This window comes from Microcaecilia unicolor, chromosome 14 (assembly GCF_901765095.1).
Source record: "Microcaecilia unicolor chromosome 14, aMicUni1.1, whole genome shotgun sequence".
NCBI classification, from domain to species: domain Eukaryota; kingdom Metazoa; phylum Chordata; class Amphibia; order Gymnophiona; family Siphonopidae; genus Microcaecilia; species Microcaecilia unicolor.
In genome coordinates this window covers 43,285,167-43,304,338 of record NC_044044.1, presented here as the reverse complement: position 1 = coordinate 43,304,338, position 19,172 = coordinate 43,285,167, and the positions used below count along the sequence as shown (strand labels likewise).

At 43.6% G+C, this 19,172-nt stretch overlaps 1 protein-coding gene across 1 annotated transcript; it reads left to right on the top strand.

Annotated features, from left to right (window-relative positions):
- Positions 1-300: 300 nt before the first annotated feature.
- On the top strand, positions 301-4,742 carry LOC115458381 (ras-related and estrogen-regulated growth inhibitor-like protein). The gene is made up of 4 exons (XM_030188304.1): positions 301-536; positions 1,024-1,077; positions 2,464-2,540; positions 3,733-4,742. The coding sequence occupies exons 1-4, from the start codon at positions 416-418 to the stop codon at positions 4,153-4,155; spliced, it is 675 nt and encodes a 224-aa protein (XP_030044164.1). The 5' UTR covers positions 301-415; the 3' UTR covers positions 4,156-4,742.
- The last annotated feature ends 14,430 nt before the right edge of the window (positions 4,743-19,172 follow it).

The window sequence follows — 19,172 nt, the reverse complement described above, 5'->3', positions numbered from 1 at the left end:
GCCATCACAGTGTCACTATGTTTTTATACCGCATGCTCTATTTATTTTGCTACTGTTAAATGCTTCAGGAACGCATGAAGAAGCAGGGAGAAGATACCCCCCACAACCACCTCCACCTTCCCTCATGGTTGAGAGCTCACAGTAACTGAGACATCAGAAAGCATCCAGTTTGCCTCCAGGAGAGAGAACATTTGCAATGAGGAAAGAGGCTGATTGGTGAGTCAGATGCAGACTGAGCCCTCCCTCTTCCCTATATATGACAGGCTCTCCTCTTCCCTCCCTCCAAAGCACAGAGGAAAACTGCACACAGAACCATCTCTGAGTTTCTTTCTTTTGTGTGTGTATTTTTTTTTGCCCAACTTGATCCATCTTGTGCATTTCTAAGCACCCACTCAGCTTTTCAAACGGATTACAAATGGTTGTTCAAATCGTGGCCAGACAGCAGCCATCCCGTAAAATGTCTGAAGGCAGTAGCCACCAGCCCAAAGTGGAAGCCAACATCCTGGTCTTGGGGGCCGAGAGCGTGGGGAAATCTGGTAAGCTTCTCATCCCGAACCACTTTCACTCCCCTCCAAGCCCCCAGTGAACTGAATTATAAACCTCCCCTTCTCTCTCCAACTTTCTCCTTGGTTTTATGTCATTCCTCTGCTCCATTACAGTATTTTTGCCTCTTTCCTGAAACATCTGCCCACATTTGAACCCTTCGGGTGTCAGGTTCTTTGTATACAGAGAATCTACCCTGTGTGGTAACCTCAGGGGGCTGAGGAATGCAAGGCTGCCTTTTACAGTCAGACTGAGTTTCCAATCACAGGAGCCCAAAAGAAAAGGAGGGGGAACCAAAAGCAACCCTTTTCCTGGGCACTGGTTCCTCTAGGATTGCAATGCTTCCAGTCCCACAAAATACAGAGCCACCCAGCTGTGGTGACTGATGGATCCATTTCGCTTTGTCTTTATTTTGGTCTTTGTGTATTTACTTGCCAGTGTCAGACAAATTTGTAATCTTTTGGATTTTTCTCTTTGCAGCCTTGACAGTCCGGTTCCTCACTCGGAGGTTCATCGGGGAATACGGCGACACCGGTAAGTGTTAAAAAAACTTCCAGAGAGTTAGCTAAGGTAGTGTACAACAAGAAAAACAACAGAGAGGCTAGTGCCATGTTACAGACTAACCAAATTAGTGAGGCATAAACTTTCGGAGTACAAGGGTCCGTTGTCGTATCTAATGAACTGGCCTCTTGCCCTCGGAAGTTCAAACCTTCCTAAATCCATTACGTCTGTAAGATGCCAGCAGCTCCTTGTAAGCTTTTAAAGAGTAATTCTAATGTTAGGCACCAAGCCTGGGATTCTATACATGGTGCCCATTTCTGGGCATCCTGCTGAGATGTGCGTACGAATTAATTGGTTAACAAGCTTTTAAGCATCAATAATTGGGTGCTAACAACTAATTACAGATGTTAATTGGCATTCATTAAAATTTATACATGCATCTGGCTTCACACTATTCTATAAGGCAGGGCACCTAACTCCCACAGCGTGTATCCCAAAGGGAGCTTGGCCATGGGAGGGGCAAGGGTGTGTCGGGCAATCCGAACAGTTACACATGCAGTCACAGAAAACTGGCTCAGTGCGCCTAACTTGGGTGCCAGCAGGTACACTGGATTTCAGCAGGCGTAAGTCTGGCACCCAATGTTAGGTGAGGGAATCGGTGCTACGCATGATTCGATAAAAGGTGAGAACTCTTTATAGAATAGTGCTTAACACCAATTTTTGAGCGCTATTTATAGAATCTTCCCCAAGTGCGCATATTTTGTAGAATAAAATCATTTTCATGCATCCGAGGAGCCAGTAACTGGTAGTTACGTGTATAAGTATGAGGCGTTATTGTATAATGTATATACCAATATCACTTAGAATGTAAATGTGAGTGCGTGCATGTGGGCAAAGCATAGGCGGCCTGGGATGTGACACATATAATTTATAGAAAACTAGCAGTTACGCGTATTGAATGGCGTTCTTGGGCTGCCAACTTACACTGGCCATTTACCTATCATAATAGGCGCATCACAGTGAACCGTCATAGCTTTGTGCTAGTATTCTGGCGCCCAAGGAGCGTTGATAACAGGAGACAATATGAGCCTATCTGGCCCATTATGTGGGCTGAAGACAGTAGGTGGAGCTTGTTGCCCTACCAATTTCTTTGTTTTGGGTGTACCAAGATGGCAGTGGCTGCATTAGGGAGAATTAAAGCCTCCTTGGGTAGAGTGGGTGGAGACCTGCTTCAGCCTTGTGACATCATGCCATTTTCTGTCATCAAACCTCCTTGGTGGCACCCACACCTTGGCACCAAATTATGGAATTGTCCACTTAATGTCGGAAACCGATGCAGTCCTTACTTTGAAAACCTACACTACAACCTTTCAGCTCACCCTATAAAACGTTTTCTCCCTGTGTCTCTCCTTTCTCTAGAATCAATTTATACCCACAATGAGATGGTGGACGGCAGAGAGATTTGCTTCAGTGTCTGGGATTCTGTCTACCCACAGGTGAGTGGATGGAGATGGGTGTACCTAGCATTCCCGAGACTTCCAAGATGCCTTCTTAGAGAAATAATAGGGCTCGTGGGGCTCCCATGTGTCCGGCCAGTTATTCTAATCAGTCAGTACAGCCTACCATATCATGCTGTCCATGGTGCTTTGGCCAATTAGGTTACAATAAAGAGGAAATTGATTTCTTTTTAATGACAGAGATATTAATAGTCACAGACAGGAGAATAACACAGAAAGGTTAGTCATGCGCAGTGTAGGAAAGCCAGCCAACGCTGGCAAGAACAGCGATAATAACTTGATTTATTTGAAGAGAATGCCAGCATGCTTCTCAGCGCATTATCTCAGATACACATGTACAGCCATCTCCGGTTTGGAAAACCAGGCTGCCAAGTCTGAAACTTGACTTGGATGGCTGCTGCAAAAGGGGAGAGACAAAACTGCTGTTTTTATTATCTGATTGCATGTCTCTAGCTGAGGCACAGGGCGGGGGTAACGTGCCTTTTCCAAGATCATAAATTGGGAGAGCTGGTGGAGAAGTAGCAAATTTAATACGAATCGGAGAAAATTTTTCTTCACTCAACATGTAATTAAACTCTGGAATTCGTTGCCAGAGAATGTGATATAGGAGGTTAGCTTAGCAGAGCTTAAAAAGGGTCTGGATGGCTTCCTAAAGGAAAAGTTCATAGACCATTATTAAATTGACTTGGGGAAAATCCACTGCTTACTTCTGGGATAAGCAGCAAAAAATGTATTGAGCTTTTTTGGGATCTTGCCAGGTATTTGTGACCTGGATTGGCCACTGTTGGAAACAGGATGCTGGGCTTGATGGACCTTTGGTCTCTCCCAGTGTGGCAATACTTATGTACTTAGAGCTAGATCTGAACTCAGGAGTCCCAGGAGCAATCTGGACTCACAGTTCCTTCCTCTACCTTTTTTCTCCACATCCCACCTCTCTCTTTGCCATGAGCACACATTTTCCTAGAAGGTCCCTTTTTTTCTCATGGATGCATCCCATAATAACAAATTCCTGTCAATGCTCTGTCCCTACTCTAATGGGAATTATTGGTAGGGCAGTAATAGTACCTGCTGAAAGACTGTGTTGAACCTTGCATCCGTGTCCTTAGTACAGAAATGTGTTTTTAAAATGTTGCTGTTTATTCATTCTGTTATCCATTGGTTGGTTTTCTAGAATCCAAGCCTGCAAGGATGTGTGAGCGAGGAACAGCTGAGGTGGGCCGACGGTTTCATCTTGGTGTACAGTATCTGTGATCGGGCCAGCTTCAACATAGTGCGACAGCAGCTGCAGTGCATCCGGCAGTTGAAGAAGCGCAGTGGCGTGGAGAAAGTGGCTCCCGTCATCATCGTGGGTAACAAGAGGGACCTGCAGAACGGCCGGGCTGTGACCAGCGAGGAGGGTCGTCTCCTGGCGCTCTCCACCAACTCCAGCTTCTTTGAGACCTCGGCCGCCGAGACATACCACGGTTCCTTGGTTATCTTTCATCAGCTACTGGAGTCTGTCCGGGATAGCAGAAACGCCAGCAAAAAGGCAGTGGGTTTGAAGGGCATCGTTCGCAGCATGTCTGCTGTCTTTGGGAGGAGGAGAACAGAATAAAGAAGTAGCCTTTGGATCCCGAAGCCATATAAAAAGAAAATGGCCAACCTAAAGGGCACAGCCATCAGACTCTATGGACATAAGCCACATTTTATCTGTGGTTAGCACTTGGCTCCCAAGGCATAGATCAAGGGAGAGCACCAGCGACACTAACTCAAGCTTGGACTGTTCAGGAGCTTGAGCAATGGGAGACGAGCCTATGGTACAGGACCATACCGAGGGCTGTGACTGGTTTGGCCACACAGAGCACAAGGGAGGCGGACATGCCAAAATTGCTCCCCATCCATGGTCTCTTCTTCTTGGCAGTGGCGCAATGGGCAAGATAGGGGCATATTGCACAGGGCACGATGCCGGATCGATATGGTTCTGTTATGGTGGTAATCCTGCCCTTTTTAAACAGACTTGTTTAAAAATGCAAAGGACTGGTCTTAATGAAGTGTCTTTTGACCTTCTATGTTGAACAGAAGGGTTGGGACTTCATATGCAGTTAAATATCCAATGAACTACTTACCAAAGCAGGTCTAAACTTGAATTGGGGGGGGGGGGGGGGTCCTGTTCCCATCCAAAAAAAACCAACAAAACTCAGGACTTCAAGTACCACAGCACAAGAGAGCAGTGGTGTAGCCACAGGTGGGCCAGGGCCCACCCAATAGTAGCACACGTTTAGTGGTAGCTGTGGGATCCCAAGCTCGGCCAGCTGAAGACTTCCTCCAGATGGTAACGAAAACGCTACTCTCCATGATACCGGCACCTGCGTATGTTCAATTTTCAGCAAATGCCTGCTGCAGACTGCCAAGGTGAAAAGAAGCGTTTTCCCACCAGCTGAGATATTTTTTGGGTGGTGGTTGGGGGGGGGGAGGGGAAAACAATTGGTACCCACCCACTTCTTCCCTAGGCCCATCCAAAATCTGTTGTCTGGCTAAGCCCCTGCAAGAGAGTGCAGGGCAGAGGTCAGGATTTCAGCTAATTCCACTACAGGAGTTGTATACTTTGGGAAAGCCCTTTCAAAAACCCAGGCTGTTAGGGAGAAGCCAAGAAGCTACAGGCTTCCCAAAAGGCTTCCGAGTGGAGGAGTGGCCTAGTGGTTAGGGTGGTGGACTTTGGTCCTGGGGAACTGAGGAACTGAGTTCGATTCCCACTTCAGGCACAGGCAGCTCCTTGTGACTCTGGGCAAGTCACTTAACCCTCCATTGCCCCATGTAAGCTGCATTGAGCCTGCCATGAGTGGGAAAGCGCGGGGTACAAATGTAACAAAAAAACAAACAAAAAACCTGTTTTCTGCTACGGACTATCAAGGACAGACTTAACCAGTCTCCTGTTAGCAGGCAAAGACTTGCAATTCCCATTGATCTTAGGGAATTCAGAACCCCAACTCCCTACATGCACTGGGATAAACCAGGCATTTCCTACATCCACCCCTTGAAGACATGAGGAAACTCTGACAGGCTATTTTCTTCAGCACACACAGAGCAAATATTCATTAGACATGTCTGCCTTCAAAGCCAGCTCATTTGAACACTGAGTTAGTTGAAACTTTTCCCCTTTCCCTCTCTATCAGATTTAAACTACCTAGATTAGTGCTAGGAAGAATTTCTTGGAGGTGACCTACATTACCCTTTCCAATCCACTCTGGGGTTGGCAGAGCCGGAAACCATTCTAACACTTAATTACATCTTATATACAGTACAGCTCTGTTCCAAAGCTTAGAATATCAGGTCAGATTGGGGGGGGGGGGGGGGGGGGAGGGAGAGAAGGAAGCCAATTGGGAAAATTAATTGCACTAATTTATGGTCAGAGAACAAGAAAAACTACTGGGTCTTATCTTTCGGAACAGGCCAGCTTCCAGAGGTTTCAGTCTAAGAACAAGATTTCATTCAAGCAAGACATTTTCTTTGTAACACCACCATCCTAAGTGAACAGCAAGTGTAACTGTTTGAAAGAGATATGCATTACTGAGGTTGGCCCTTTATTCACCAAGTCTGTCCTCCCCCAACTGTGCCAAGTACTGTAGCACGGAGACACAAGCCCCATTCCTCAAGACGTTTTTACTGAATAATTTACTTTTATGGACATATCAATTTTAGTTTGTTATTTTTCTTACTGCCCATCAGTACATGTACTAATATAGCTTTGTGGCTTTGTGCTTGTTAGTGCCTTCAGTAATAGTGACCTGTTCCTGACTTTGCCGGCAGAGGGTCAGAAATCGTAGGGAGAAGTTGGCAATCTGTCACTGTATATTTGTAAATAATGTTAACTTATTATAAAATTCAGTACCTGTTTACAGCTTGAAAACCTTTTATGTTTTCTAATTTGCACATTTCAAATGTTTATTAAAAGAAATAACAATCGTTATTTTTCCATTGGATAAAAATAAAGTTTGCAAATGTTACATTATATCTTTGGCTGTTTTGATGGGTTTTTTTCCCCTTCCTTCTAAATGTTGTGGTCTGCTTTGCATAATACAGAAGTGCAAAATACAAAACTAAACAAACCAGAAACACATGAGAAACAGTTCATTTCCACTGCACAGATAGGTGCTCTTTATTTTCTAGTATGGGGGTGGGGTGAGGAGTAGGCGTTTCCAGTGGTAATCGGGCCGCACGGGCACATTCCCTCGTGCTGTCCAATTACCACATGAGCAGCACATAAGCCCCTTACTGCCTACTAAAGAAGAGGTAAGGGCTCAGGAAGCAATGGCCACATGCTACTGTAGAAATTAACGTTTGACCATTAATGGCAGAAATAGAATTTCAGCCATTTTAGAGCCACACTAAGAAGAGTCCGGAGTGCACAGGAAACTTAGCCATGTAAAATGAGTTTATCTTGTTGGGCAGACTGGATGGACCGTTCAGGTTTTTATCTGTCGTCATTTACTATGTTACTATGTTAAACCCACATACACTGCCCAATTTGACGGCCCCTATCGGACTGACTGTTCATTTGTCCTTTAGATTGTAAGCTCTTTGAGCAGGGATTGTCTTTCTATGTTAAATTGTACAGCGCTGCGTAACCCTAGCAGCGCTTTAGAAATGTCAAGTAGTAGAGAGGGTGGATGTGGCAGCTTTAAAGGAGTCTAGACAGGAAGGATTAAAGATAAAGGTTTATTGATTTGGGGATGTGAATGGGACTGGGAAGAAACAGTGCAGTAAACTCATGGCCAGGATCCAAGACCCCCTTAATCCATCCTTGGTTGATATCACAGCATAGGGCTTCTGAAACCGTCTCCTGGAAGCACACCTTACTAGCCAGTGAATACATTATATTACAATCAATGCTTGTATCCCGCAAAAACCATGATTGGGTCAGCATGACTCAAAGATAAGGGCATAACCTCAGAATGTACAATACCATAAAATAAGACCAACATCAATCATTTATTTATTACATTTGTATCTCACATTTTCCCACCTATTTGCAGGTTCAATGTGGCTTACATAATACCATAGAGGCGTACAAACAGTTATAGTGGTCGAAGAAGGTTCACGTGTTATAGACATGTTGGGGATTCGTAGAGAGAAAGAGTTTTGCAATGTCTTTTCAGGCTTAAGTGATTTTCTAAACAATAATTAGATCCACACATTTTACAATCAATAAAGGACAGGGTGATCTGGAAAAGTCACGTTTTAAGCAACATATAATTAGCCTGATGCTGTATATATAAATGGGATCAGTCAAAACTGGCAACTTGAAAAAAATGTTTTACAAGCTCAAAAAGCCTATAGCAATATTAATAAAAGGATTGTATATAATTGGGAAGACTATTGCACCATTTAGTCATTTGGTAAGGAAATGTCAATACAAATTCTGTTTTATATATAACCTTTGATGGCAAGGGGAACTGCAATTTTTAAAAATGCTCAGAGTCATCAGGATGCAATGGGTTTCCAATATATACAAATTTATCTCACTCATATTTATTGTAGAAATCCAGAAAACCTGACTGGCTAAGTGAGTCTCCAGGGTTGAAAGTTGAGAAGAACTACCACAGAGATGTCTTGGATCCTGTGGCAGCCATTACTCTTCCATCAATCTCCCACACTAAAGGACACAAATCCTTGCACATCTCTGGATTTCAGGCCAACATGTGTGAAATTGGAGAGGTCCCAATTCTGGTTGAGGCCAGGGAAGAAAGAACAACTGCATGCAAAGTGATGCATGTGGGAAACAGGAACCCGAATTATAGCTACGTCATGCAAGGTTCCACGTTAGGAGACACCGACCAAGAAAGGGATCTAGGTGTCATCGTTGATGATACGTTGAAACCTTCTGCTCAGTGTGCTGCTGCGGCTAAGAAAGCAAATAGAATGTTAGGTATTATTAGGAAAGGAATGGAAAACAAAAATGAGGTTGTTATAATGCCTTTTTATCGCTCCATGGTGCGACCGCACCTCGAATATTGTGTTCAATTCTGGTCGCCGCATCTCAAAAAAGATATAGTGGAATTAGAAAAGGTGCAGAGAAGGGCGACGAAAATGATAAAGGGGATGGGATGACTTCCCTATGAGGAAAGGCTAAAGCGACTAGGGCTCTTCAGCTTGGAGAAAAGGCGGCTGAGGGGAGATATGATAGAGGTCTATAAAATAATGAGTGGAGTGGAATGGGTAGATGTGAAGCGTCTGCTTACGCTTTCCAAAAATACTAGGACTAGGAGGGGCATGTGATGAAGCTACAATGTAGTAAATTTAAAACGAATCGGAGAAAATGTTTCTTCACTCAACGTGTAATTAAACTCTGGAATTCTTTGCCAGAGAATGTGGTAAAGGCGGTTAGCCTGGCAGAGGTTAAAAAAAGGTTTGGACAGCTTCCTACAGGAAAAGTCCATAGATCATTATTAAATAGACTTGGGGAAAAATCCACTATTTCTGGGATAAGCAGTATAAAATGTTTTGTACTTTTTTGGGATCTTGCCAGGTATTTGTGACCTGGATTGGCCACTGTTGGAAACAGGAAGCTAGGCTTGATGGGCCTTTGGTCTTTCCCAGTATGGCATTACTTATGTACTTAACTGTGCTGGGAACACCAACCCCATTTCCATACACATTCAACCAAGGTTAATGCCCCCCACCAAAAAACAAACAAACCAAACTTGTTAATCTTTTTCAGCACCACTGCACTATGCAACCTTGAGAACTATGGTTGAGATAGCTAGGTTGAAATGCCTCTTGATCAGGCCATTCCATAAGAATACCTTTAATGTGGAGTGGTGGAGTGGCCTAGTGGTTAGAGTACTGGTCTTGCAATCCAGAGGTGGCCAGTTCAAATCCCACTGCTGCTCCTTGTGATCTTGGGCAAGTCACTTAACCCTCCATTGCCTCAGGTACAAACATAGATTGTGAGCCCTCCTGGGACAGAGAAATATCCAGAGTACCTGAATGTAACTCACCTTGAGCTACTACTGAAAAAGGTGTGAGCAAAATCTAAAATAAATAAAAATGTGTATTATTCCATGACGCATCTTGGGAGAGGATATGTACCATACACAGGAGGCAGCTCTGTGGTTGCTGAGCAACCCCAATATTGATCAAGCTCCTTCATTGCGTCTAGGGAGGGGTCATTTCTATAGTGCTTTAGCACCTCCAATCATTTTGAAATGTTGGTGTCTGACTCTCCTCTACTGAGTCCCACTCGTTCCCTGACAGGTTGTAAATACTGACCACCCAGGGCTGGATTCACCCCCTGCAAAGGTTGTTCTTCTTGGCAGGAGGCGAAACACATCTGAGCCTAGACGAGGTCTGAACTCACACAGCAGGGGGTCTGGTGCCAGTAGCAGGTTGCACAGAAAGATGCACACATACCCGGCTTCCTTCTGCTCCTCTGATCTCTCCCTACCCCCTCCAAGTGCGTAGGTAGATGTTTGATCTGTGTTGCATAACATGGATAAAGGCACTGAAAACGCATTATTATGTGTGAACAGTCCAGCTACAGATAAGCAGATGAAGCATTAAAAACCCCCAATAAAACCCAACTGCCCAACCCCCTTACAAATCATTCAGTCAGGGGCTCTTTTACAAAATTCAAACAAGTCCTTTAAAACACTTTTTAAAATATTTGATAATTACCTAATACAGACAGATTGCTCATGACTCCTGAATCTTTGCAACCTAATGCTGAAGACCTAGCACAGTTTTTTCAAACGAAAGTAAACAAAATTAGGCAATCATTTTCTTCTGTTGAATTAAAAATGAAAACTTTGACTGACCAAATTAATAATATCCCTGGAAATAGGATAGGGTGGAATTTTTATAACATTTCTTTAGAATCAGTTAAGAAGACTTTGAAAAAATTTGTTAACAAACCATGCCCTTCTTATCTATTGGAAGAAGCTCCTTTGGAAATTTCTCTTTACAAAATGGTTAGTATTCAGATAACCTAACTACTACTACTTATTTCTATAGCGCTACAAGGCATACGCAGCGCTGTACACCATACACAAAAAGACAGTCCCTGCTCAAAGAGCTTACAATCTAGATAAGACAGGTAAACAGACAGAACAATAGGGGTAAGGGAATAAAGAGGTGAGGATAAAAGGACAGGGCATGTGAGCAGTGGTTAGGAGTCAAAAGCAGTGGTAAAGAGGTGGGCTTTTAGTTTGGACTTGAAAACCGCCAAAGAGGGGGCTAGATGCATGGGCTCGGGAAGTCTATTCCAGGCATGAGGTGCAGCAAGATAAAAAGAACGGAGTCTGGAATTAGCAGTAGAGGAGAAGGGGACAGATAAGAGAGATTTATCAACAGAACGGAGTACCCGAGGGGAGAGGGGGGCGAAGGGAGAGACAAGAGTGGAGAGGTACTGGAGAGCAGCAGAGTGAATGCATTTATAGGTCAATAAGAGAAGTTTGAATTGAATGCGGAAACGGATAGGGAGCCAGTGAAGTGACTTAAGGAGAGGGCTAATGTGAACATAGCGACTTTGGTGGAAAATGAGTGGCACAGCAGAGTTTTGGACTGATTGAAGAGGAGAGAGATAGCTAAATGGGAGACCGGTTAGAAGCAGGTTGCAATAATCTAGGCGAGAGGTGATAAAGAGTGTGGATAAGGGTTCTGGTAGAGTGATCAGAGATGAAGGGACAGATTTTGCTGATGTTATAGAGAAAGCTGCTGAATGTGAGCAGAGAAGGAGAGAGAGGAGTCAAAGATGACCCCAAGGTTACGAGCTGATGAGACAGGGAGAATAAGAGTGCCATCCACAGAAATAGAGAAAGGGGGGAGAGGAGAGGTGGGTTTAAGGGGAAAGATGAGAAGCTCGGTTTTGGCCATGTTACGTTTCAGATGACGTTGAGACATCCAAGCAGCGATATCAGATAGGCAGGCTGAAACATTGGTCTTGATGCTGGTTGAGATTTCGGGGGTAGAGAGGTAGATTTGGGAGTCATCAGCATAGAGATGGTATTGAAAGCCATGGGATGATATCAGAGAGCCAAGGGAAGAAGTGTAGATGGAGAACAGGAGAGGACCAAGAACAGAACCCTGAGGTACACTGATTGGTAGAGGGATAGAAGTGAAAGAGGATCCACCAGAGTGTACACTAAAGGTGCAAAGCGAGAGGTAGGAGGAGAACCAGGAAGAACAGAGCCCTGGAATCCAAATGAAGACAGCGTATCAAGGAGTAGGCTGTGATCAACAGTGTCAAAAGCGGCAGATAGATCGAGAAGGATGAGGATAGAATGGAGACCTTTGGATTTGGCCAGGAACAGGTCGTTGGAAACTTTTGTAAGTGCAGTTTCAGTTGAATGAGGAGGGCGAAAGCCAGATTGGAGTGGGTGAAGAACAGCTTGAGATGGGAGAAAGTCAAGACAGCGGTGGTGAACAGCACGTTCAAGTAATTTGGAAAGAAAGGGGAGGAGGGAGGTGGGTCGATAATTGGAAGGACAAGTAGGGTCAAGTGAAGGCTTCTTCAGGAGCGGTGTGACCACAGAATGTTTGAAGGCATCAGGAACGGTCGCAGTGGAAAGAGAGATATTGAGGATATGACAGATAAAAGGGTGAGAGTAGGAGACAATCTTGACTCCATTACCAAAATCTCTAGGTGCTAAAATTTTGACACAGACTTCATCTCCACAACTTCCACCGGGAGGCCATTCCTTGCATCCATTACCCTTTCTGTGACAGTGTTTTCTTAGATTCCTCCTAAGCCTATTTCCTCATAACTTCATCCTATGCCCTCTCATTCCAGAGATTTCCTTCATTTGAAAAAGGCTGTCCTCCTGTACATTAATGCCACGGAGGTATTTAAACGTCTCTATCATATCCCCTCTCTCCTGCCTCTCTTCCAGCGTATACATGTTGAGGTTCATAAACATGTCCTTATATGTTTTATGATGGAGACTGCTGACCAATTTAGTAGCCGTCCTCTGGATCGACTCCATCCTGTTTATATCTTTCTGTAGGTGCGGTCTCCAGAATTGCATGCAGTACTCTAAACGGGGCATCACCAGAGACTTATACAAGGGTACTATCACCTCCTTTAACAGCTAAGAATCCTATTTAAATGTGGGCAGTATAGAAAACATACATAGACAAGAATAAAATGGGCTTCTTAGAACTCAGCTTAGAGTGATGCCCGTTAGCACATACTAAGCTTGCACTAAGCTTTAGTAAAAGGACCCTTTAATCTCCCAAACATAAAATGGTAAAAGTCCATAGTCTGTTATTGAGACAGACATGGGAAGCCTCTGCTTGCCCTGGGATTTGTAGTATGGAATGTTGCTACTCTGAGATTCTGCGTGGAATCTTGTCACTCTTTAGGATTCTGGAATCTTGCTATTCTTTGGGGATCTACATGGAATCTTGTCACTCTTTAGGATCCCGGAATCTTGCTATTCTTTGGGGTTCTACATGGAATGTTGCTACTCTGAGATTCTGCATGGAATCTTGTCACTCTTTAGGATCCCGGAATCTTGCTATTCTTTGGGGTTCTACATGGAATGTTGCCACTATTTGGGTTTCTGCCAGGTACTTGTGGCCTGGCTTGGCCACTGTTTGGAAAACAGGATACTGGGACAGATGGACCACTGGTCTGACGCAGTATGGCTACTCTTATGTTCTCTGTTATTTGTGGATTATCTTGTGCAGAGCTGGGTACTCTAATGCTCACGTTTTGGGATTTCGGGGTGTACATGAACATCAAGCATTGTATCCCACTGCTGCCACCAAATCTTACTATGTGGCCTCAAACAAGTTATGACCTCTGTGTGGAATGACTGCAGACAGGAGATGGGAGTATACGTACTGGGACATACACTTAGGGAAAGATGAGTCTGTCACTTCCACAACAGCACCAACATAACATAAAAATCATATACAATCATACATTATTTCACTTTCATGCACATCTGAGTCAGCTGAAGCCAATTAAAGTGGTTTGACACCTGTTTCTGGAGCTAAAATCAAGGGTTGTACTCATTACAGCTGGAAGAGGTTGGAATAATCCGATACATCCGTAACACAGCAGGATGAGAAGACTACAGACAAGCTTCTCTGGCAGCAAGCTAAACTTAGCCCACACTGACAGGAGAGCAATTCAATGCTTTTGTTTTTTTCATTATATTCAGCAGGTTTAAAAAATTTCCATTCACCAGTGGCTAGAAGTATCTTCAATTTGTTTTTGAGGGGTTTTTTTTACGCTCCCCTTGCAGCTGTCACACAGTCTGTACAGTGGAAATTTACCACCAGACTGTCCAGCGCAGAGGTGGCTGCACAGATCGAAAGGCACTATGATTTAATTTGCGTGAACTGCGCTATCATGTCAAAATTCCCTTCCTTACTGCTATTACATTCTATGGAGCTGGGGTAATAATTTTGCACTGACCAGGAAGATTTCAGCTCTGTTTTGTCACAGATGGGCAGCTGCAGTACTTCCAGTCATTAACTGGATGATGTTTTTCTGTACTGCTCTTCCTTATTAACTTGCTTTGGGTGACGTGGAAGGGCATAATCGAAAGGGGCGCCCAAATTTTTCTGAGGACGTCCTCGCAGGACGCCCGGAGGGGTGGGGAAACCCGTATTATCGAAATAAGATGGGCGTCCATCTTTTGTTTCGATAATACAGTCTAGGACGCCCAAATCTTGACATTTAGGTCGCCCCTAGAAATAGTCGTCCTTAGACTTGGTCGTTTCTGATTTTCGGCAATAATGGAAACCAAGGACGCCCATCTCAGAAATGACCAAATGTAAGCCCTTTGGTCGTAGGAGGAGCCAGCATTCATAGTGCACTGGTCCCCCTCACATGCCAGGACACCAACCGGGCACCCTAGGGGGCACTGCAGTGGACTTCAGAAAAAGCGCCCAGGTACATAGCTCCCTTACCTTGTGTGCTGAGCCCCCCCAAAACCCACTACCCCCAACTGTACACCACTACCATAGCCCTTATGGGTGAGGGGGGGCACCTAGATGTGGATACAGTGGGTTTGTGGTGGGTTTTGGAGGGCTCACATTTCCACCACAAGTGTAACAGGTAGGGGGGGATGGGCCTGGGTCCGCCTGCCTGAAGTGCACTGCACCCACTAAAACTGCTCTAGGGACCTGCATACTGCTGCGATGGACCTGAGTATGACATTTGAGGCTGGCATAGAGGCTGGCACAAAATATTTTTAAACTATTTTTTGGAGGGTGGGAGGGGGTTAGTGACCACTGGGGAAGTAAGAGGAGGTCATCCCCGATTCCCTCCGGTGGTCATCTGGTCAGTTCAGGCACCTTTTCATGGCTTGGTCGTAACAAAAAAAGGACAAAGTAAAGTCGTCCAAGTGCTCATCAGGGACGCCCTTTTTTTCCATTATGAGTCGAGGACGCCCATGTGTTAGGCACACCCCAGTCCCACCTTTGCTACGCCTCTGACACGCCCCCTGGAACTTTGGTCGTCCCCACGACGGAAACCAGTTTGGGACGCCCAAAATCGGCTTTCGATTATGCCGATTTGGGCGACCCTGTGAGAAGGACGCCCATCTTCCGATTTGTGTCGAAAGATGGGCGTCCTTCTCTTTCGAAAATAAGCCTGTTAGTTCCCCACAGCAGACTGCACTTGGCGCCCTGCCCCTGACCTTTCTGGTGATGACTTCAAGTGAAGTCATTCCTGGACCAGTATTATTATACCACACTGAACTGCCTTTCGCAAGGGATACGGGCAGCAGAAGAACAAGACACATATAATCCTCACCCACAGCTATCCTTGCAGTGGAAACTCAAGCAAAGTGCCAGGTGGAAATAATTTAGCCTTTTATCAGGATAGTAGGAATTCTGTGCGGGTTTTGATGAACAGGAGACACGGCCAAAAAGCCTGTGTGTGAGCTTTTGAGACCCCCTATTCAGGTCCCTTCTTCAGATGCATTTGTCAACAGGACTGTACCAAGGAATGAACAAGAAAAATGATAAGCCTGGGTGCTCTTCTGAATCAGTCTGCAAGTCTGCTTCTACAAGAACCCAAAAAGGAAGAGAGTACCTAAAGCAGCCTCTGCCCAGGGTACCACTTTTTCCAGCAAAGGCCTACTTATCAGCTGTAAATCAAGCATTATGCAATAGGCAACTTGGCTAACGTGGTGGAAGCCATCTTGTTTCCTAATGATGTCACTAACTGGTAACATGAATTCTGCCCCTACTCAAGTTGCACAGTTTGGCTTATTTTTTGTGTTCAAATCATTTTTATTAATTTTAAAAAGGACAAAATAAAACAAATAGAATAAATCAGAGAGATGAGTATCATTAAATACAAAAATATAAAAAAATTATTAAACAACTGTTAAGTCATGTGACTTAATATATTCATCCAATGTTTTCCATTTTTTACCAAACATGCAACAAGTCAGATATTTAACTTCTAGGATATGTTCATATTTCCTAAAAAGAGATATCCAATTCCATTATAATGTTCATGAAAGAAAGGAACTATCTTTCCAGTGATTAATAATTATTTTATTTCTATTGGGTTGAAGTTAATCAATCAAATGAGTGTCATGAGTAGATAAAGTAAATGGTAAAGCCAAGGATTTCCAAATTACAATCTTAGGAGAGATATCTATATTTACATAAATATATAGAATTTCACAATTTCCCCCCCATACTTCTGACCTGAACAACCGCCCTATGGCACAATCACATATCACATGGAGAAAAGTATCAGTTTGTTCAGAGCAAGGCCAGCATAAACCTGATGACATGGCTCCAGATCTTAAAGATTTAATGGGAGTCCATAATGAACGACAGTACAAATGACTGGGTAACTGAAGCAGAAAAAGAAGAATGTGGACCTTTTAACTAAAACTGAACCAAAGCCGATCAGGCGAAGTATCTTCCAAATCATACGCCCATAGTTGTTGAGTATCAATACAGCTATTTTGATAAAAAGAAATGAAGCAGCTTATAGAATCAGGATCATGGGCGTAGTTTGACTGTTTCATTGGGGGGGGGGGGGGGGGGCAAAGGATGGGGCAGAGCATATTAGCATAGTCATTTGCATATATATGGGCATGTGTGGGCGTCCGAAGTGACGACCTAGCGAATGACTGGTCTCGAGTGCCCAACAGTCTGCGATAGCCGATTGTGACCCCTGAAGACGCTCGGAGGAGCGAAACACGTGCGTGTTGGGTCCTGGTGAAAAAGAGATTGTATTGCCAAATCTAAACCAGTGATGTCTTCATGTCTTCAGTTACGAGGAACAGTGCAAGCAGTTATGTGCTAGTAGCTGACTGAATTAAGATGGTGAAAATTACATGAATTTTCCAGGAGGTATATGGTCTCGGAGTGAAAGATATTTTAAGGACAATTCTGCCTATTAAGTGAAGTAACAGTGGATTTTGGTGCATAATGAAAAATTTGCTTACATCGGAATGATACCAGTTTTTGGATAACTTCAAAATGATTGGGTCCTTGGAAGAACCTTTTAGCAATATATTGTGTATAATCGCATTGAGTGCACTGTTAGCTGGTTAGGTTAACCACTGTTGGACTTGATTGGCAAGTTTTGAGAAAATATATTTTGTATTAGGGTATTTGAATATGTTTAAAAATGTATAAGTTATGTATGTATGAATGAAGAATGAATGGTGATATTTGTGGGTTTTAATAAATAATGAACAATAATGTGAACATGTAAAATGTGTAATAATGGAATAAAGATTTATAAGTACTAATAGTTGCATTAGAATTTGTTTATATATATATATATATATATATATATATATATATATATACATACACATATATACATATATATATATATACATATATACATATACACACACACACACACACACACACACACACACACACACAAATGAATATGCTAATATGGAGGAAGGAAGGGAAAAAGAGCTGGCTTTTTTGGGGAATAACCATAATGAATATGTATGAGATATCAAGCCAGCTCTTTCTCCCTTCCTTGCTTCTTTTCTCCTTACCCAGCACTCCTTCTTCCTCTCCAGTAGTATTTCCCCACCCCCTTTCCCATACCATGCCAGTGTTGACCTTAGAAATGCATAGGCTCTATATGTAGATCCTTCAAGAGGTAGTGTGTGTCATGATTTAGGCTCTACACCCTTACTGATATCTTGGTGCCACCTCAGTAAGGCCAACACACAATCTCTCCACTGCAAAACGCTATACACAAACTTGTACAAAAACACACTCATAACCTTAGCAAACCATAACAGCACTAATTCCAAGGACAGGATGAGCTACAACCTTATGCGTGAAAAGGCAGAACTGTAATTACACCAGGCTCTAAAAGACTACTACTACTACTTGACATTTCTAAAGCGCTACTAGGGTTACACAGCGCTGTACAATTTAACATAGAAGGACAGTCCCTGCTCAAAGGAGCTTACAATCTAAAGGACAAATGTACAGTCAGTCAAATAGGGGCAGTCTAGATTTCCTGAAAGGTATAAAGGTTAGGTGCCGAAAGCAACATTGAAGAGGTGGGCTTTGAGCAAGGATTTGAAGATGGGTAGGGAGGGGGCTTGGCGTAAGGGCTCAGGAAGTTTATTCCAAGCATAGGGTGAGGTGAGGCGAGGCAGAATGAGCGAAGCCTGGAGTTGGCGGTGGTGGAGAAGGGTACTGAGAGGAGGGATTTGTCCTGTGAGCGGAGGTTACGGACGGGAACGTAAGGGGAAATGAGGGTAGAGAGGTAATGAGGGGCTGCAGACTGAGTGCATTTGTAGGTAAGAAGGAGAAGCTTGAACTGTATGCGGTATCTGATTGGAAGCCAGTGAAGTGACCTGAGCATATTAGCACTACCTCGTGAAAAAAAAGCAAAACAAAAAGGGCTGCAAATACTACACGCTAGAAGAATACTGCACCTTGATCACACATGAAAAACACATGACACAACAGACATGACACAAGGAACTAGAAATCAAAAAATATGAAGGCAAAATACTGAACTGGAAAGTTAACTCAAGAAGTCAGACTCAGCATGCAGCAATACCAGAAAAATTGAAACTTACATGCAAAATATCACAGATACACATTTCCAAAAGCTGACACAGTCCAATTAATAAATTCTGAATAAAAAATTGCCACTAGGCCACAGAGTGGAGGAGTGGCCTAGTGGTTAGAGCACCGGTCTTGTAATCCAGAGGTGGCTGGTTCAAATCCCACTGCTGCTCCTTGTGATCTTGGGCAAGTCACTTAACCCTCCATTGCCTCAGGTACAAACTTAGATTGTGAGCCCTCCTGGGATAGAGAAATATCCAGAGTACCTGAATGTAACTCACCTTGAGCTACAACTGAAAAAGGTGTGAGCAAAATCTAAATAAATAAATATTCTTTAACTTGCACAGGCAACTTTGCACACTAAGCCAAAACTGAGTGCACAAATTTATCAAATTAGGGAGAATATGTCTGTACACGACACAAACTAGAACTGCAAGAAGTATGATGTCCAAGTAGGCATTTTTACGGAAACATTTTTGAAAGGGGATCTGTTTGTGTGATCATGATTGTTGAGCTGAAGAAATAAAATCTTGGAGGGGGTGGGGGAACGAGAGGTCTAACACATAATTTAGGGGATGCAGAGCCAAAAGTTTG

Excerpts from the sequence above, each read along its gene's own strand:
- LOC115458381 (XM_030188304.1), top strand. The coding sequence starts at position 416 with ATGGTTGTTCAAATCGTGGCCAGACAGCAGCCATCCCGTAAAATGTCT. Across the intron at positions 1,078-2,463 it reads CGGGGAATACGGCGACACCG|AATCAATTTATACCCACAAT; the intron begins GTAAGTGTTAAA and ends TCCTTTCTCTAG. Across the intron at positions 2,541-3,732 it reads GGGATTCTGTCTACCCACAG|AATCCAAGCCTGCAAGGATG; the intron begins GTGAGTGGATGG and ends TTGGTTTTCTAG.